The sequence below is a fragment of the Chionomys nivalis genome, chromosome 5, assembly GCF_950005125.1.
Source record: "Chionomys nivalis chromosome 5, mChiNiv1.1, whole genome shotgun sequence".
Lineage (NCBI taxonomy): Eukaryota > Metazoa > Chordata > Mammalia > Rodentia > Cricetidae > Chionomys > Chionomys nivalis.
In genome coordinates, this window is record NC_080090.1 from 88,409,242 (window position 1) to 88,430,716 (window position 21,475).

General features: G+C 42.3%; 1 protein-coding gene across 2 annotated transcripts in view; it reads left to right on the plus strand.

Moving 5' to 3' along the window:
- The first annotated feature begins 8,809 nt into the window (after nt 1-8,809).
- Nucleotides 8,810-21,475, plus strand: part of C4bpa (complement component 4 binding protein alpha) — a 35,267-nt gene continuing 22,601 nt past the window's right edge. The window contains exons 1-7 of one of the 2 annotated variants that reach the window (XM_057770016.1): nt 8,810-8,987; nt 12,518-12,688; nt 13,517-13,699; nt 15,427-15,526; nt 16,423-16,508; nt 16,669-16,863; nt 20,170-20,352. In XM_057770016.1, the coding sequence (XP_057625999.1) occupies nt 12,523-12,688; nt 13,517-13,699; nt 15,427-15,526; nt 16,423-16,508; nt 16,669-16,863; nt 20,170-20,352 (913 nt within the window). In that variant the 5' untranslated portion in view covers nt 8,810-8,987; nt 12,518-12,522. The other variant, XM_057770017.1, reaches the window with a different exon arrangement.

Sequence of the window (21,475 nt, forward strand, 5' to 3'; positions counted from 1 at the left end):
GATAAGGAGTAGGCGGAGCTTGTCTCTTAAAGGGACCTTTGCACTATATACAGTTGAACTGCTTGCTATAAGCCCATGGGTGACTGTGCCCAAGGAGCAGGGCCAAAGTGTTCCTGGATACTAATACCCCCCCCCCCCCTTCTTCTTTAAAAAGGTGAGGAGTTAGGTATGGCAGATTATGGGGATGAGGGTGTGGAGTGGAGTTCTCACAACTGCTTCCTGCTGATTTGGGACATGGGGGGACCTGAGATAGCTGGGGTGCTGCCATGTCCTGAGGTAACTGGTTGCTTTCACGGCTGTCCAGGCTCTGTGGAACTGTCCAGTGTCTCTTGAGCCTGAAGGGGTACTGGCAGAGGAGAGGACAAGGTTAAGTTTAGGGAAAAAAATTCTTTAGTGATTGAGGGAGGGGTGTCAGGACTAGGGAGAGGTGGGGGAGGCTTAGGCTCTTAGGGCCTGGTAATTGAGGGAGGGGTACATCTGACCTGTTCCAGGTGAATCCTCCAAGTTGGCTTCTAGAACTTACAAGAATTCTTTGAGCTTGTGAAAACCTAAGTTTTAGACCCATTAGTGTTTTTACCATTTATAATCTGTACTGAAATTTGTTTTGTAGATACGGCAGCATACTCATGTCAGAAATGATGGTGACAAATGTTTTTGCACAGTGAAAAGTATCCTTTAGGTCTATAGTTAGAAAACGACCAAAGAGAATTTAAAATCTTGATATTGCAGTATAGTAATAGCAATACTCTGTCAGAGCTCGATTATTGGCTTTCCAGAATTCTATTGGTTAATGTTAAGACTATGGGCCCTGATATAGCAGTAGTATAATGAAAAGGAGATCTGAAACAGGTCTTTTTTTTTTAGACGTCTCAAATCACTTGCCTTTATCATTACTTAAACTTTTTATCCTAGACCTTTATATCTTGCACGTACACACCTTAGTAACTTGCATTTGCACGCCTTAAGTCCCTTTCTTGGACCCTAAGACATCTTAGATCCTCGCAGGTTCAAGAGACACTGGACAGTTCCACACCACAAACCCTGGACAGGAATAAAGCTACTGGCTACCCCAGGATGCAACCAGCACCCAGCTTTCTCAGGCCCCTCCCCTCCAAGACGAAGCCCACAAATAAGCAGGAAGCAGTCTTGAGAATCTGCCGTCCCAGTTCCCTAACTGCCATGCCTAACTCCTGCATTTTTATCATAGGAAAAAGATGGGAATGTTATTATTTTGCTAACCTTCCCTGTCACCTGTGTACCCTGTCCCTTTAAGAGACAATTTCTGCCCACTCCCAACCTCCCTCCCACTTTTATCTGGGGCAAGCAGATCTCCCCCTTTCCCCCTTTCTCTTTTCCCTCCATAACCCACTAAATAAACTCTATAACCAAACTCTCTCTTTGCATGATTTATCTGTCTGTCTCTCACCTGCCAGGGTCTCCCACCTGCCTAGGGGGCTCGCTGATGCCCCACTGAAGCCTTGGGTGGCCCACTGCTGCCCCTCATGGGACAGGTCTCCCACCTCCCATGCATTTATAAACAATAACACAGAGTTTTATATATGCACAGTTGAATTTAAGTTGCATATGCGGATACACATAGATACACATACAGAGTTAAAGCTAGCTCACATTCACACATTAAAAATGAAAAGTGAGCAAGAGGAAGCTGGCTTCTCCATCTCTGATTCGCATTGTATGACAAGTAGACAGACATGTGCAGGTCTTTGGAGCAAAGAAAAAAGTGGAGAATTAAAGCTACCAGTGAAAAGCAGATTTGTTAAGGGGAGAGAGCTGTTACAGGCAGATAGAATCCCTGTATAGGGGTAGACTGTGGTGCTGCTGGGATTGGGGAGAAACCACATGAGTCTGTGGCTCCTCCCAGTCCCAACCTGGTGAAGTGGTGGCTGGGCACATGGTCACCCATAGCAAAGATGGCAGATAGGTCTTCTGACCTTCCCTCTTTGCCCTTAGTTAAGATGGCAGTGGTCACATAGTCGCCCATAGTAAAGATGAAGGTTAGGTCCTCTGACCTGCCTTCTTTGCCCTTAGTCAAGATGGCAACAGTCACTGGTCACCCATATCAAAGACGGTGGTGAGCCCATCTATCCTGCCCCGTGCCTGCCCATGTGTTGCAAGGCAGTTAGAATCTATGTGTCTCTTAGAGCAGTTGAGCAACAGACTCACAGGATGCATGAAACATACATTTAAAACAGAATCACATCTGTGTGGTCACACACATTCTTTCATACATGAAGTAGACAGGAAAATTCCCCAGCATAAACTGCCAGCCCACCCTCCAGGCTGGATGGTACAGCGGTGACAGAGACAGTATAGAAGAGAGAAAGAGAGAGAGAGAGAGAGAGAGAGAGAGAGAGAGAGAGAGAGAGAGATTTTGAACAGAAGAGTGAAAAAGAATGTTTCCAGCCAAAGGGAGGATCCTGCCCCAGATAGACTTAGACACAGTGGGAGGAATGTCTAAGGGAAGGAAGTGCAATTTCCATGAGCGAGATAGGAAGAAGAGTCCAAAAGAATGAACTCCAGCTTCCCAAAGGTTCAAGCTGGCCTTGGGTCGTCACCTATGAGGTTCAGGGGCTGTGGGAAAGGGTGGGCACAAGCCGTACCCCTAAATGGTCACATGGGGTCAGGGCCCAAAGGGTTTTAAGCCCAAGAGATGTGTGGTTGCCTAGTACAGTTTGCTTTTTAAGCAAACCACAGCTGAGATGAATCCATGTGGAGAGAGCTTGAGTGTGTTTAAGAAGAGGATTTGGAAGGGTAGGGAGAAGGGAAGGGAGAGGAGAGAGAGAGAGAGACGGAGACAGAGACAGAGAGACAGAGAGAAGGAAGAAGAAGTAGAAGAAGAAAAAGACAGAGAGAGGAGAGAAGAGAGACAGAGAGAGAGAAGAGAGACAGAGAGAGAGAGAAGAGAGACAGAGAGAGACACTCTTTGCTTCAGCAGGAAGAGAGAGAACAGGAGTGGGCAGAGCTTGGAGCCTGTCCTGGAACTAGCTCTTGTAGACCAGGCTGGCCTCGAACTCACACTGCTTGCCTCTGTCTCCCGAGTGCTGGGATTATAAAGGTGTGCACCACCACTGCCAGACCAGAGCTTGTCTCTTAAAGGGACCTTTGCACAGTGGAACTGCCTGCTGTCAGCCGAGGGATGACTGTGCCCAAGGGGCAGGGCCAAAGTGTGCCTAGATACTAATAACTAGTGACAAGAGAACAGTTATGAAGTAGTAACAAAAATAATTTTAAGGTTGGGGGTCACCACAACATGAGAATTGTATTCAAGGGTCCCAGCATTAGGAAGGTTGAAAACACGGCTTTGGCTTGTGTCAGTCTGACAGGAAACTATCCAGCACAGGAGGTCATTAGGGTTTATGGATTAGTGTCCTCAGAATGGATTGGTATTGAATATGTGAGTTATCACAGGAGAGCCGATAAAAGAATTGAGTTCAGTTCCATTCCTTCTTTGCCCTGTGCCTCTCCTCTTGTCCTTCGCCTCCTACCATGAGACAGTTCAGGCCCTTCAGTTCTCGACTTAACAGACTCCACAGATGTAAGAAGTAAATCTCTGTTCTTTATATGGTACCCAGTCTTGGACATTCCGTGATAGGAACAGAAAACAGACCGAGACTTCTCCGTCAGCCTCCACTGTCAGCCACATTCAGAGAGTCCGGTTTGATCACATGCTCCATCAGTTCCAGTCCAACTGGCTTTGGTGAGCTCCCATTAGATCAGTCTCACCATCTCAGTGGGTGGAGGCACCCCTCGTGGTCCTGACTTCCTTGCTCATGTTCTCCCTCCTTCTGCTCTTCATATGGACCTTGGGAGCTCAGTCCAGTGCTCCAATGTGGGTCTCTGTCTCTATCTCCATCTATCGCCAGATGAAGGTTCTATGGTGATACGCAAGATATTCATCAGTGTGGCTATAGGACAAGGCCAGTTCAGGCACCCTCTCCTCTGCTGCCCAAGGAACAAGCTGGGGACATATCCTTGTGATGGAGGAAGGTCATTTGTCAATAAACAAACTGCCTTGGCCCATTTGATAGGCTACCCCTTAGGTGGGTGGAGTAGACAGAATAGAATGCTGGGAGGAAGAGGAAGTGAGCTCAGACTCGACAGCTCTGCTCTCTGGAGCAGACGCCATGCACCATGCTCCCCTCTCCTCGGCAGATGCGATGAAGCTCTGACCCAGGATGGACGTAGGCTAGAATCTTCCCGGTAAGCGCTCCTTGGGGTGCTACATACATGAACAGAAATGGGCCAAGCAGTGTTTAAAAGAATAGAGTTTGTGTGTCGTTATTTTGGGGCATAAGCTAGCCAGGCAACCATGAGCCGGGCTGTGGGAAGAGGCCCACAGCCCCTACTACAGATGGCGCCCACGTGGATAACTGCATCCACAGAAAGCCTGAGAAAGCTTGGGAAAGAATAGAGTAAAGCATGTTTTCTTGGTAGCAACAATTTCTCGGGTCTGCTCTGCTTGCTAGAGGCAAGCAAGTGCTCTCATCTAAGAGAGGCTTCCTGACTCAGCTTCAGCTGTGAAACCTTGCAGCTCATTTAAGAGGTCCTGCCACGAAACACTTAAAACGGTGTTGGTGAAAAGCTGAAGGCATGCTTTTCGGTTTTCAGCCGTAGCAGGAAAAAAGTTGTGCTGTTTTAAAATGCCGGCTTTCTGGGCCATCCTGCCAGGGCAAACTCTGACTGTTTGAGGCAGGAGGGCTGACTACAGAGAGAGGAGTTGAATGTTGTCTGTGGATATAGTATTGCAGCTTGTTTGCTGGCAAGGACCTTGAAACGCCACAGAGTTGTGGTGGTAAACATGGCTACAGCCGGTACCTCAGCCATGAGGCTGGAAAGCTAAGGAATGGCTGAATCCAGCCGTCAAAGCCACGGCTTTCATCCTACTGATATTGCTTGGTAAATTAAAGACTCATGTGGTCAGAAAAAGAGAGATATACAGTAAAGAGAGATTCAAAGACAAAGAAAACTTTAAATGATTTACAGTGTGTTTAAAAATATATGCAGGCTGAAAGTTAAAGTTCCTAAAAGTAAAATAAGGAAGAAAGAAAGCAGTTGGGTGTGGTAGTACACACCTTTAATCCCAACACTTAGGAGACAGAGGGAGATTGACCTCTGTGACTTCAAGGTGTGGTAGCACACGCCTTTAATCCCAATGCCTGGGAGGCAGAGACAGACAGATCTCTGAGAGTTCAAGGACAGCCTGGTCTAAAGAGTTATTCCAGGACAAAGATATACAGAAAATATAAAACAAAAGTAAAAATAAACAAAATAGAGTTAAAATAAAGCCGCACAAAGATGGAAAGTACACAGAAAATCTTGATACTGTATGCTATTATGCTCTCTTTGAATTGTTTGAATGCTGAGGAAAGAGCAACATCTGCTAAAAGATATTTGTTTATAAATGCTGCTGAACTAATCCAAGATAGATATTTTCAAAATACCTTGACTTCAGAATTTGGATCTAAGGATATGATACTTTGGAAAAGAGATTCTTCTTTTGTTTTCACAGAGAATGAGACTCTATGGATTGCTTCTTCGATCCCAATATGGTATGATAGACCACGCCCTCCTGAAGGGTTGCTGTGAACACCCTTAAAAAATTGCTTTGCTCAACTGCCAACTGAGATGAACCTAGCAGACAGGTTATCCCATAAAAGACCCGAATAACAGCGCCCCCATTCAGCAGGAAGCAGTTTGGAGAGAAAAACCTGCGCCCATGTTCCCATATATTGTTTATAAATGTTCTTTTACATTTAAAGGGGGAGATGATATAGATGTGAATAATTTGCATTGATATGAATCTTGGTTTACTGATATTAATTTAAGGTCAATTTTATTATATGTATATGTATTTCTGATATTGATTAAGGTATTGTGATTGTGTAGTTCACTTAAAAATGTAATGTCTATAGGTTGTTAATGGATAATTATCAATAATAGTCAAGTTTGTAGTCATGTTAGTTAGATTTTCTAGATGTGCATGCATATATTTCAGATAGGCATTCATCATATCTTTCAAAGGCTAGAGAATATGGTATTTTAAATGTTTTAATAACTTAGGGTTTTTCATGACAATGAGACACTCTGCTCCTGGCAGCACCAATCTACTTCAAGAAGAAGATGGGCATCGAAGAGGATCCTTATGGAGTTTGATAGCCATTTGGGCAAGAAACTGCTCTTGCCTGGACTATTTTATAAACTAGACACAAAGAACCCGCAGAGAGAGGACTGCTGAACTTGCCTAAAGGTGAGATGATCTTTTGGGGTTCCTGATTCATGAAAGAGACATGAATTCATGTGAGACATTCTGCAGGACACAGCAGATAGTGACTGAACTGCCTTTGAAATTTCCTGCTTCATGGAAATGTGTGCTGGAAACTATGGGCCTTTAGGCCGAAGATGGATGCCCCAACGGTACAGAGAAACTTTGGGTGACTGTCAAGGTAGCGAGATGTCTCTGTCATTTCTAGAGTTTAGAAGTTGCTTACTTTTTGTTTGCTTAGGTAATATTGTATTCTTCTGGAGTCTTTGATGGAGTTGAATAATAGATAGATAGTTATAGTTATAGTTTTCCTTAGCTATGATAAAGATAAAAGAGATGTAAATATTGTAATTTTTACTTGATAACTGTTTTGTTATATGTAATTTTGCTATGTTAAAGTTAAAGCCTTCCTTTTTTTTTTAAACAGAAAAAAGGGAAATGATGGAGGAAGGTCATTTGTCAATAAACAAACTGCCTTGGCCCATTTGATAGGCTACCCCTTAGGTGGGTGGAGTAGACAGAATAGAATGCTGGGAGGAAGAGGAAGTGAGCTCAGACTCGACAGCTCTGCTCTCTGGAGCAGACGCCATGCACCATGCTCCCCTCTCCTCGGCAGATGCGATGAAGCTCTGACCCAGGATGGACGTAGGCTAGAATCTTCCCGGTAAGCGCTCCTTGGGGTGCTACATACATGAACAGAAATGGGCCAAGCAGTGTTTAAAAGAATAGAGTTTGTGTGTCGTTATTTTGGGGCATAAGCTAGCCAGGCAACCATGAGCCGGGCTGTGGGAAGAGGCCCACAGCCCCTACTACATCCTTGGACACCTGGGAACTCCCCCAGAGTCAAGTCTCTTGCCAACATTAAAATGGCTCCCTTAATTAAGATATCTACTTCCCTGCTCCCTCATCTACCCCTCCTCCATCTCAACCATCCCATTCCCTCAAGGACAATGGCGCTGGGTTTTGATTCTACTGCATGGGTGGGCTTTGTGGGAGCCTAGTGTGTTTGGATGCTCACCTTCCTGGATCTGAGGGAAACAGGGAGGACCTTGGACTTACTATAGGGTGGGGAACCCTGACTGCTCCTTGGACTGGAGAGGGAGGGGGAAGGGGAATGGGGGGAGGGGAGGGAAATGGGAGGAGGGAAGGAGGTGGAAATTTTCAATAAAAAATAAATGAATTACAAAAAAAGAAAACAGACTAAGACATCCACACAAAAGATGCTGATGGTATGGTATGAACTATTTCCATGGCAGCAGAAATTAAAATGGAACAGAGGGAATGAGGGTTTTGTGATCCTCACATCAAAACAGTTCGTGACCTGGTTTTGTTAGGGATGAAGTATTCAAAACCAGCCCTGAATGCTGTGTGTGAGGTACTGAATATATCTCCCAGACAACAGTAATGTGAACAGAACTTATGACAGTTATCAAAGACAATGATATACCATGGAGTGGGCCTCCTACTGGGAATATTTAAAGGATGAGAAGTTCATTAAAGTGAAAAGAGTTTTGTTCCTTTAATAAAAAAAAAAATAGATAGGCATGGCAGAGGCCAGACTGGTCTATGAAGTGAGTTCCAGACCAGCCAGAGCCACACAAACTCTTTCTAAACAATAAAATAATAATAAAAGAAGGGAATGAAATCTATCTATGTTTATGGATGAGAGGAAGGAAAAAGAGTTGTCAAAAATTAAAGGAAATTAGACGCATCAGGAAAGTTTAGGGTTGGTTGTGGGAGCTGTCTTAGTTTCTGCAGTGATGCGATACCCTTACACAAGCTAACGTTTTGGTTTTTGTTTTTTATTTTTGAGCTCACAGTTGCAGTCCACCGTGACGGGGAACTAAAGCATCCTGAGCTTGAAGTAGCTGATTGTAACATGTTCTCAGCCACAAGAGGACAATGCGTGCGGGTGCTGTCATTGCTCTGTGCGCATCTTATTCCTCTCAGGACCCCCTGACTAGGGAATGGTGTCACCTGCGGTGCCCACGGCTCGACTTTATTTGTAGATTTACGCAGTATCTAACACTACTAGCCCCTCCACTGCATCCTTCTGAGTGGTAATCGGTGTCAGACCAGCTTCTGGAGGCCACTTGATGCCTGCTGGTGGGTTGCTAACAGTTGTTGAGCTCCGAGTATGTTCCAGGTATGTTCTCACACAACAGGAATCCAATAAAAGTGTATTCTGTATTTGTTGTACCTCCTTGTGATTCCTGGGGACGAGGGAAGAGCAATGCCCCCATACCCGGGGTCCCTGAATGCCTCTGGCTTGCTGTCCTGGGAAGGGGTCCTTCTGAGAGTGGGTCTCAACTCCTCGGGGTTTCTAGACTGGCTGGATTTTGAGTTGCATCACTCTTAGGAAAAGAAAAGGAAAAGTCTGGCATCAAATTCCAGTCACTCTTCTAACTTAGGGGAAATGGTTGGCAGAGAAGAAAATAAATAATTGCAACACATGATCAAGAAATAAGGGCTGGTGAGGAAGGAGATTAGGCAAATACCACTGCTCCGGTTTGTTAATCATTCACCGGGCCAGAGGAGAGTTTCTCCCTGTCCATCTTTATTTAACTGCCTCTGACGGGCCAGCTGTGTGGGTGGAATCCAAGGACCACCTACGTGGGGAGAATCCAGGCACTTTTAGGTGGAGTAATTACTGGCCACCTTTAGGATATTATGATCTACTGTCATCTTGGGAGAAACTAGTACGGTAAGGATCGAGGCAACCTCCCAGAGTCATTTCTGCTGCTACGGCAGGTCAATGAACTACTGATGATCACTTGGGTGGGGGCTTGGGGGGTTGGGGGTAAAGCTGGTCATCGGGTCCTTTAGAGTACGTACCTCTGTGTTCTATTCTTTATTTTTCAGATTATAATTTAGTTACATTTTCCTATTCCCTTTCCTCCCCACAAATCCTCCCATACATCCTTTCTTGTTCTCTTTCAAATTCATGTCCTCTTTCTTCATTAATTCTGATTGCATGCATATATTCCTAAATATAACCTGTTCAGTCCATATAATGTTACTTGTATGTATGTTTTCAGGGTGGAACATTTGGTACTGGACGACTAACTGTGGTTCTTCCCTGGAGAAGACCACCCCTCTTGCTCTCAGCTTTCCTAAATCACCTATAGCTCTTTGTGTAGAATTAAGGCGCTATGAGCTTTCCCCACCTACTTTTGTATATTCATTGGGATCCTCCTTGTTCAGCTCATGATTGGGAGGTCTTGTTGGTGAGCTGATGTTACTAATCACAATCTCACAGTAAACTCCTTGATCCCTTGGCTCTTACAACCTTTCTGTCCCCTTTTCTGCAATATTCCCCTTAAGGACAGGAGTGTTTTGTAGATGTATGCATTGGAATTGGACTCCATAACTCTACATTTTGGTTGGTCATGGTTTTCTGTGATCGTCTCCATCTGTTGCAAAGTAAAGTTTTCTTGATGAGGGATGAAGACTATACTTATCAGTGGGTATAATGACAAATGTTTATAGATTATTGTTAGAGGTTATGCTGATTTGGTAAATTAGTGGTTATAGATTCTCTGTTAATAACTGTGACTTAACTAGCACTGAGAAATTAGTTAGCTGGGTTTACAGTACCAGACAGGGTTTTTCTCTTGTTGAATGGGTCTTAAGTCCAATTAGAGAGCTTTTGTTTACTGACAAGGTATGTGTGCTACTACTACATCTTTAGGGTTAGTGTGCCATGTTGGTCATGGGTATGGTTCATAGGCATCATAGCTAAGTAGGACTCTTGGTTTGCTTCCTTCTTTTGAAAGCATGTATGGTCCCTTCTAGTACTATGAAAACTATTCCCCAGGGAAAGGGAATTCAAATCAATTCTAGCTCAGGGATCTCTAGACCTTTCTTCTGAAGTTTATGGTGTCTTCAGCAACAGGGGCTTTCCTTACACTTCTAGGGGTAACCAAGAACAACAGCAGTAGATTTTATGGTTTGAGAGTCTCTTGGAAAGCCCTGGCCAAAAACTCAAAAGAGGACTTCTCATGTCTGTTGGTTTTTGTTAGATGCTCTTTGGGTATTTGAGGAAGCACCATCAGCCAGCTCAAATAAGAAAAAGTCATTAAAACTATATTTGTAAAAGTTAAGTTATAGCATAGTGGTAAAGTGCTTGTCTCACACGTGGAAGGCCTTGATTTCAATCCTCAATACCACAAGAAGGAACTAAACAAAAAGAAAAACAAACAAACAAAAACACTAAAATCTTAACACTTTGCTAGGTGGTGATGGTGCATGCCTTTAATCCTAGCACTCAGGAAGCAGAGGCAGGTGGATCTCTGAGTTTGACATTAGCCTGGTCTACAGAGTGAGTTCCAGGACAGCCAGGGCTACACAGAGAAACTCTGACTCAAAAACAAAACAAAACAAAAAAAAACCCCAAAACAAAATCAAACCAAACAAAACTAGACCAAACCAAAACAAAAAATTAAACTATGTTTGTATATTTATACATGGAATTATGTGTATTATGGGTTTTTTAAGGTGAAAAGTTTAGAGTTGTATATGGAAGACATTATTGCCTTGGAGTCATCCACCATCTCTGGCTCTTACAGTCTTTTTACCTCCTTTTCCTCATAGATTTGATGAAGAAAACTCATTTAGAAATGAGTGCTCTGAAGTCTCTTACTTTCTGCACATTGTCCAGTTTTGGGTGTTTGTTAGTTCCAGTCTACTGCAAGAAAATACTTCTCTGATGAGGACTGAGTGAGATACTTACTAATCTATGAGTATTGTGATATCAGTAGGAGTTTTATTGTTATGTTCATTTAGCAGAATACTGGTAATAGGCTTTTTTTTAGATTCACTACTGATCTAATCTCAGGTTCTTGGCCACTTTAGCAGTGCCATGTTTGGGTTCCATCTCATGGAGTGAGCCTTAAATCTAATTTCAAAAAGAGTGGTTGTTTACTCCCGTAACCTCTGTGGCACTATTGCACCAGTGTGTCTTGCAGGCAGATCTTGGTTGTGGGTCTCAGAGTTTGTATCCGGGTGATATTGGTGATTACTTTTCTCCTCTTGTAGTGTTCAGGGTACCCTCTAGTACCATAAATGCTAGCTAGTAAGAGTGAAGCCTTTAGTTAGACATCAGCTCTGTTTTTCTATGTTTGATGACATAAGTATTGCTGTCTTCAGAAATGGGACCTTACCATCAGGTGGAAAGCAATCAATAGCCTTAGAAATAACCTGTGATATTTGGAGGCATTAGATGTCACTTGGGATATTGTCTCCCCCATTATATGGTGACTCTATTTAAATTCCTTTCATATATATATGTATATAAATATATGGAAATACGCTGAAATATAATATATATTATATATGTTACTACTATATATAATATATTATATAGATATGTGTTCCTTTAGGATGCTTTTACAGTAGCATGTTTCCAAATGGCCTTTAATATTAGTTGTCCCTTCCCATATTCTCTCCTTTACCCTATTCTCTCATTTAATCCTCCTATTCTAGTTTTTCTTTTGTCTATCCATAAGACCATGTTGTATAGGTTTGGACTTATTGGCATAGGAAAGGACATTCTGAACAGGATGCTGATTGCACAGGCACTTAGACCAACAATTAATAAATGGGACCTCATGGAACTAGAATCCTTCTACACACCAGAGGACACTATTTGGGCAAAGCAACCACTACAGAATGAAGAAGAAAACACCCTCTTTCAGGACTCTTTACCAGCTACACATCTGGTGGAGGGCTAGTAGCTAGACTATATAAAGAATTTTAAAAGGCCCTGAACGTCAAGAAAATAATCCAGTTAAAAACGGGGTACATAACTAAGCAGAAAACTAGGTAGAAAGTTCTGAAAAGATTGCACACAAATAGTCAAACACTTAAGAAACAGTCAACATTTTTAGTCACCAGGAAATGAAAATTAAAACAACTTTGAGATTTCGGCTTACTCTGGTCAGAATGGCCAAGAACAATAAAGCAGATAATAACACCTGCTAGTGAGGTTGCCAGGAAAGGGGAAAAGTTACTCGCTGTTGGTGGTCATGCAAACTGATACAACCTTTGCAGAGGTGAGTCCTCGTTCTTCCTCCTTGTCACGTCTGTGCTCACGTCTCCTCTTCACATCCAGGCTGTTTCTTCTGTGACGAGGTGGATATCACAGCATTCATTCCAATGCTTTGTGCCATGTAGATTAAATGGCTGCTTATTAAATTCAGGTTTTTTTTTTTTTTTTTTTTTTTTTTTTGGCAGAACAAATGTGGGCAAAGCAGCCGCAAGCTACGTGCCCCACAAGAGCTCCACAGGGGAGGCTCCAGAGAAACAGAGATGCTGTGGCTTGGCCCTTCTCTAGGCTCTGGAGAGCCTCTGACCCGACTCTGTTCCAAATGACCATCATTGCTGCTCTCTGGGTGACTGTTTTTGGTGAGTAGTAGACAAAAGTCCAGATGGGCAACCAAGAGTTACTCACAAGACTTTAAACATGAGATGGTTTAGCTAGTGGAGATCCAGTTTCAACAACAAAGGATTTATTTGGTCAGATGGAGTTGGAGTGGTTTCTAGGTATTTCACCTAAAATTTCTTGCCTAAGTTTTCAAAGCAACCTGTTTTCCAGCTGGAATTTGACATCAACCTATATTGTCTAGCAGCCACTAAACACATTTCATGGCCTGGAGATTGGTCTGGAATGGAGAAGGGAGGAGCACACTTCTCCTGGGGCTCTCAGGGGACAGCTTAGTTCTCTATCACTGTTCATTTTTAATAGGGAAAGTACGATTAAGACTTTTATATCTCAAGAGTTCTATGCTTTCTCTTCTAGGTAGCCAAGGCTGGACTTAAATCCATAACCTTTCTTACAGATCACCATGCTTGGCTTATCATATCAGTTCGAATGAAACAGTAAGGTTCGGTTAAGGCAAATCTACAGGAAATTTGGCTTTTTATTGATGCTCCCTGAGCAGAGATGGGTAATATATGATGACGAAATTTGTGACTGTCTCTGTTTTAAGAAAAGTTATTTTATATAGTAGAGAAGAGAACAAATGTATGTCCCCTGTCATCATAGTTATTATCACTTGTCAACAGGCATATCTGCACATCGCTTGTGGGTTTGTGATACAGGGGGATAGTACATTTATGATTTTGTTGTTGTTGTTTAGAGGAGAAGAGAACTGTTCTCCCTCTACAACTAGAGCACTAAGATGCTCTGTCTCAGGGTGTAACGTTTGCTGTTGCTGTCCTCTTGGCGTCTAGGTAAATGTGGTCCACCACCAGATATACCCGGTGCCTTGCTAGTAACTGAGACAAACAAGACAGAGTTCGAAAGCTTTGAATTCCTGAAATACAGTTGCCGCCCTGGCTATATTAGAGCGACTTCAGGCCAGGCTATTTACTGTGAAGCTAAGGGGACATGGACTGTTACTATCTCCTGTGTCAGTAAGTACGGGCATTTATTTTTCTCACTTATGCACTTAGCAGTTTTGGAACATTGGCTTGGGTTATAATTACTGAATCTTAAGTCACTAAGGAACTAGCAAATTCATCAACTAGTATTTTGAATGTACACAAGTATGAATCTTCTGAAAATCAGAAGAAAACCGAGTAGATGACAAGAAGTAAGCTAGAGACAATGAAGAACGCTTTACTATGCTGGGTAGATTTATGTCAACTCGACACAAGCCAGAATCATCAAAGAGGAGGGAGCCTCAGCTGAGAAAATGTCTCCGTAAGATCAGGCTGTAGACAAGCCTGTAGGGCAACTCATTAATTAGTGATTGATGGGGGAGGACCCAGTTCCTTGTGGGTGGTGCCATGCCTGGGCTGGTTGTCCTGGGTTCTGTAAGAAAACAGACTGACTAAACCATGAGGAGCAAGACAGTAAGCAGCACTCCTCCATGGCCTCTGCATCAGTTCCTGCCTCCATGTTCCTGTCCTGTTTGAGTTCCTGCCTTGACATCCTTTGATGGTGAACTGTGATGTGGAGGCCTAGCTGAACAAAATCTTTCCTCTCACATTGCTTTGGTCGTGGTGTTTCACTCCAGCAACAGTAACCCTAACTAATTATCAGTAATGCAGTAGACACTTCTTTAAATAAATATTGGGACTAAGGTCTCGTGTGAGGTAGTGAAAACCTTCAATCCCAGCACTTGGGAAGCAGAGGCAAGCAAGGACCTCTGTGAGTTAGGCCAGTCTGGTCTACATAGCAATTTCTAGGCCACCAGGGCTTCATAGTGACAGATCATATCTCAAAAACGAAACACAGAGAAGAAAAGAAAAGAAGAAAAGGAGAAAAGGAAAGGAAGAATTGGGCCTAGTAGGATGGTTTATCAGGTAAAGGTGACCGGAGGTGACCCCTGTAACTTGTGGAAAGGTGGAAGGAGAGCCCAGACCCTTTAGAGTTGTCCTCTGAGCTCCACAAGCATACTGTAACCAACTCCCAAGCAGCAATAACAACAACAATAATAAAAATAGTAATGATAACAATAATGGTAAAATATCCTGGGTTTAAGTAGCAATCTTACCTCAAACACATGGGGAGCATTTGCTTTTATATGCAGGACCTGGAAGGTTTTTAAATATATATATATATATATATATATATATATATATATATATATATATATATGTGTGTGTGTGTGTGTGTGTGTGTGTGTGTGTGTGTGTGTGTGGTGTTTGTGTATGTATATGGGAAAGGAAGGTGACCACAGTGGTCACATATTTAAGTATGCTTAAAACACAATGCTATACCTATATGAAAGTGTCATAATGAAACCCACTATTTTTACACTGATTTAAAAATTAAGTAAAATCATGCAGAAAAGAAATTTATTTCTTGGATTTGGAAGAGTAGCTAATTCACTGAGAGCAGGGAATGCATTCTGTACTGTCCCCAACAGCAATGACACACTATGTCTGCCTTCTCTTTTTTGTTTCTTTTTGTACTCAAGAAAATGATTCCTGCTAAAATATGCCACAGTGATAAGAGATCAAACTTGGTGTGAATTTTCCCTTCAGAACAAAAATTCCGGAGTCTGATTTAGAGATAAATGCAACTTTAAACATGCAGGCCTTCCTGAATGTAGGGCCGACATAAGTCTATCAGTTTCCAATGGTAGGACCGGTGAATGGTGGGATCATTTACCATCACGTTATTTTTTCTCTAGAAAAATCATGCAGGAATCCAGGAGACTTACCAAATGGACAAGTGGATATTAAGTCAGATTTCTCTCTTGGATCACGGATAGAATTCAGCTGCTTAGAAGGGTGAGTGTGAGGTAATTTATAAATAATTCCAAGTTAACTTTAGAAAATAACTACTTTCAAATTTTAAAGTGCTATAAAGAATACGTATTAAGAGTTATCACTTCCACTCCATGCACCTTATTCCTTCCGGTGTTAAGAATTTAGGTTTGTCAGTTTCTTTTGTATTTTTGCAGTGTTCCCGCATTCTAATACAAGTCAAGAAATTAGCACATGCTCATAAATGTCCCTTGCTGATAACAGGTTTAGTTCATGTTTAAGCTTTCTATATAGGGAAGTTGGAAGGGTGAATAGCGATGTTATGATCATATTGCATTGTATACATTTGAAATTCTCAAGAATAATGAATGTAAAAGAATTCTGCTGGATTTAACAATGCGGATCTTTAACCCTGACACTTAGGAGGCAGAGACAGGTGGATTTCTGTGAACTTAGGTGGGCGTGTGAAAGGGCCCTAAATTCCTGAGCCATTGCTTCCTTGTTTTTTATAGGAGCAGCTGGTCCAGTTTTCACTGCTGAGTAATGTACAATTTTAATGTGTACATTAATTTAAATATGTAGATCATTTGTAACTTTCACTTAAAATGTATTTTGAAATATTGACTTAATTTAGCATACCAAGTAATGGGTTCCCTTTATGACATTTTTGTTCCTATGTGTCACATACTTTTTGGCTTTGACACTAATCTGTAACATACGAGGAGGTGGGCACATTATGGCATCTTCCAGCTTGTATCATCATACGTTGTTCTACTTCGCCCCTCTCTCCCCCAACCCTCTGCTATGACTCCTTAACTGAGAAAACATCATTTATTCATCTTAATATCTGTTTAATCACCTTTATACTCCTTTATTTGAAGTGAGGATTCCACTAAAATCGTTGACCTTCTCTTATCTAGGTATATCTTAATTGGCTCATCCACTAGTTATTGTGAGATCCAAAGTAAAGGAGTTGCCTGGAGTGATCCTCTCCCAGAATGTGTAAGTAAGTAAAGACACTTTTTGCCTTGGTTCTACACATTCCTAGGGAATGATTCTGTACATCCTGCCTGACACGTGTGCCCTCCACATACGTTTGCAAGAATTTTATCACGGTTAACACGCCCCCCCCCCCACCATTTCTTTCTCTTCTATTAATTTCCCAGGTGTCAAGTGCAGGGCCCCTCCAGACATCAGCCATGGGAGGCACAGTGGTGGAGATGAAGACTTCTACACGTACGGCTCCTCCATCACCTACAGGTGTTACCCCAACTTCTCACTCATTGGCAGTGCCTCCATCACCTGCACTGTGGTGAACAAAACAGTGGGTGTTTGGAGCCCAAGCCCTCCCACCTGTGAAAGTAAGTCCTAGGGGTGAATTCTGCTCCCCACTCTTCACTTAGGTTTTGCTTAAAAGAAAAAAAAGAGAAGGTGCATTCATTGTGGGAAGTAACAATTTAAAGATAAATGAATGAGTGCGTATATGCATCTATTAGTTGACGAAGAGATACTCAAGGCGTTAGAGTGGCAAATACCAACAAATCACATTGGTTTGGGAAATTAGGAATTTCTCGTTCATCTATAGTCTGTTCTAAGACGTTGGCTACACGTAGACACCCTTCCCTGGAGAGCATCCTGGACATGCCAACAACTTAGAATAGAGCTAAGCAGTCCAGGTTCTTTGATCTCATGGCATTTCCACATGGAAATCTGTTTTTGCGATCTCTTTAGTAGAAGAAAGAAAAATAAATTCATCCCTTGACTGGGAGTGACTTTATTGCTGCCTTTTATTTAGAACCAGAAATATGTATGTGTTCTTATATCCTGTTCTCGAACTGGAAGTATTTATCAGATCTAAAAGTTTTCTGCGTAAGTCTGTAAAGTTTGTTTTTGTAGCATTATAGGACATGCCATCTGTAAACAGGAATGCTTTGACTTCTTTTTTTACTATTACCATTTGTATAACCTGTTTTCCACCCAGAAATCTGGGAATGGATATGGTTAATAGCCTGGTGAGCTCTGCACTCTCTGTGTGGCCAGGATTCCCCCAGCCTCTTATCTTTAGCTTGTTTATCTCAGTGAATCTACAGTACTATCTCCACCTTTGTCATGAGCATTCTTACCTTGAGCCTGCTGGCTAAGTTAATCTATAGAATCCATCTTTATGGAAGATATCACTTGTTCTTTACAAGAATTTCAATATAGTCATGTCTTAAGCTTTGTTGTGCATGTGGGATTGAGTTATTTACCACAAGGAAACTTTGGCCCAAATGGTGCTTTGTTTAAATATGCCTAAAATAAACTGTCTGGAATGAACAACAGCTACTTTGTGTAAGTCCCTCAAGACACAAGAATGGTCAGACCACTTCCTTGAGGACCTCTAGCTGACAGGTTCCACCTACAAAATAACTGCTCTAACTGTTGGACCCTGTCCCCATTCTATAGAGTAAAAAGCCCAGTGTCTGGACATGAGATCCCGTCACCTCCACTCTGGAAAGCTCCACCCTGTAAAGCTCCACCCCCTTCCCAAGAAACCCTATCTAAGCCTATCTAATCTTGTTCAGTTCTCACCCAAGCAGAGGCAGCCTTCATCCTAATTCTTTCCCTCCCAAATACATCTCTCATGTGAGATTGTTGCGTGGTGTGACTTTGTGGTATTCCTTGGCTCTTGGTTGCCAGGATACCTTTTCCTTCTGAGCTGTAGGTGTTCCTTGACCCCTGACTGCCAGGATGCCTTTCTATTGAGCTGTAACACCCTGAGTCCTATTGAACCAAATCTCTTGCCTCCTATGGATTTACAGTCAGTCTGCTGGCTGTGGTGTTTGCAGACACGCCCCCTCCACACACATATAATTTATTGTTTATAGCCTTTGTAAGCTTGAGGTGTGCTCCTTCTATTCCTGCTTTCTTCAGGAATTTTATCATGCAGAGAGATGATGAGCTTTGTTGAAGGTGTTATGTGTATCAATTGAGATGATCATGTGATTTCTGTACTAAGTCTACTTAATTTGCTGAATATATTACCTTACAAGTCACTTACACTGAAACAACATTGGCTCTTTAGAATGATGCCAGCTTGGTTACGGCATATAAGTGCTTTAATATGTTTTTGGATTTGGCTTTTAAAATTTTATTGAAGGGGTTTTAAGTATGTTTTGATCAGGGAAATTGGTCATCATGTGGGCCTTCGGGATTGAACTCAGGTAGTCAGGCCTGGCCAGTAAGTGTCTTTACCCACTGAGACACTGACTTTTACCCTTTGCCGTTTTTGACATCTCGACTATGCCATGTACAGGAAAGAGTCCTTCTCATGTCTATTTTGGGTTCTAAATGCCTCTTGTATTTGAAATCTTTCCTCTAGGTTTGGGAAATTTTCTGCTATACTTTCACTGAATTGGGTAGATTTTGTATGCTTTCAGGATTATTGTACTTGTTTCTCCTGTCCCAAGGAGTCTTAGATTTTTCATCTTGGGCTGTGATGATTAATCTTACACATCAACTTGACAGAGTAGAGAGTCACTGGAAGATAGCCTCTCAGGCATGCATGTAGGGGATACCTTCATTGTGTTAACTGGGGCGGACGAGTTGTTCACCCATCCTCCTCTTACCCACAACTGCTGCTCTGGGCCTTTCCGCCCTCGGGACTGGAGCAGGCTACATGAAGACTCCCTAGCCTGGGGCTGGTTTGTTTTCCTTCACGTCCACAGGGTAGCTCAGTTGTACTTTTCAAGATGGTGCCTGTCCTGGGCTGCCTTGATAGTCCTGGGACAAAAGGGACTTTTCCTCATGGCTGGCCCCGTTTTCCTGTCTTATCAAAACCCACAGCTGGACCTGAGGCTTGTCTGGAGAGTCAGACTTCCTGACATTCTGTCTGACTTAACTTTTGGGTGCCTTCTGCTCCCCTACTCCACAGAGAACTGAGTAGCTGAGGCTGTGTTAGGCTGGCTTCTCTATGTCAAGAGTCTCCTCCTGCCTCTTTTCTGGCATCCTTTTCAATTTCTTTGCGGATTTCTAAAGCTCTTTCTCTATTTCCAAATAAAGTCTATTTTTTCTTATTCCGACTTCTTCACGGGCCTTTCCAGAGGTATCCTCTAATTGTCTTCAATAAAATTCCTATTACTATTTATATTAATTCTCCAAGTTACATTTTTTTGTGGTACCCAGGGCCTCATGCATACTCAGCAGGCACCCTTCCACTAATCCATATCCCCAGATCTCAAATTATCTGTGACGTGTGTGTGTGTGTGTGTGTGTGTGTGTTCATGCGCGCACACGTAGGCAGGTACAGGAGTGCCATTGTATGCATGTGGAGGTCAGAGAACAAACTTGGAGGTTGGTATTGACCTTTGATCTGGAGGTACCCCCCTTCCACCCTGAAATAGAGTCACTCTATGTATGACTCCCAAGGACCGAGATTAAAGGTGTGCACTACCATGTCTGGCTTTGTATCTATGCTGCATACCAAGATAACTGCCCTTACAACATTAGGGAAGTCTCCTGTCTCATCATAGGACTGCTGAAATTACAGATATATGCTACCATGCTAAATTTGTATGTGGGTTCTGCGGATTAGAATTTAGGTTGTTGTGTTCACTCTACTCACTGAGCTGTTGTCCCTATACCCTTTAACTTTTAAAATCTACTTGTCTTTGCTCATAATTCTTCAGGGATCAACTGTCCTCAGCCATATGTTTTATATGGAGTAATTGATTCTGGATTTAAAGCTACCTATAAATACAAAGACTCTGTTCGATTTGCCTGCCTGAAAGGGACCATCCTCAGTGGCAAAAATACAATCTCTTGTGAAGCTGATGGCAACTGGCATCCTTCTCCCCCCGTTTGTGAGCCTAGTAAGTATGGACCATGAAGGAATTTCATTGTTTGGCACATAAGGATATTCAGGTTTATTTGTGTGGATAGACTTTCATGTTTAGATTCTGAGTCACAAAAATTTAAATTTGGATGAGTAATTTTTAACCTTGTTTTCTTGTTGGAAAGAAGGACGACTTTAGTACTCCTTGCAAGGTCTTCTGTCATACATGATTATTCACAATCCAGTCCTAAGGAGAAGCACTGGTGTTGTAGACATAGAAGATTTGTATACTTATATCATTAATTTTTGGTAGTTAATAGATACTTGTCTAATCAAATGGTGTTTGAAAGACAGGTAATAAAATGTCCCCTTTTAATTTGTACAGAAGTAATATATGGACTAGACACTCTAAAACAATTAACTTGTGGATCTTTTTAATAGTGGTAAAAATTCTAATGTTAACTTGGAACTAGTCTTGGTTCCAAAGGAGAGTTAAAGCAATCAGTCAATTGTGGACAGTATTATTACCCTAATTTGGCGGATGAGGAAACATTTTCAGAGAGTGACCTCTCAAGGTCACACAACTGCTAAGGGGTGGAAGCCTCTGATGTCTTACCTTCTGGGTTTCACACTCATGAGGCATTATGAGTCTTTATCTCAGGGAGTTCCTTGACATTGGCACAAGTAGTGGGCAGATCTCTATCCTGGAGAAGCATCTATTAAAGTAACCGAAATTAGTAAAGAAACCATTCAGTGTGTCTTGGAGGGTACTCAAAGGAGTTAGAACAAGTCAACAAATACTTTTTTCCAGAAAATCCAAGTATACTGGATAGAAATATTGAGAGGCCACTGTATTGATCTAGCAATAACACCATCTCATTGAGAACTGCTCCTGGGAAGTCATAAATGGAAGCTCCCATCTGCTGTTGGGTGAAAGATATGCTTGGGATGGGCTGCTATTGGATAGTGTGCATTTTCTAAAGTTCTGTGCTGTGGAAAGCCTATATTATGCATATGTGAGCAACCAGACATCAGGTCTGTTCCTCCATCCGCCTTCGATGGCATAGGATGGAGAAGCCAGGGGAGGGAGCTGCTCAGTTTTATCCTCCTGTTTCTGATCAGCTCCGTCTTGGAAGAGAAATGTTCTAGTAGAGTGGCCA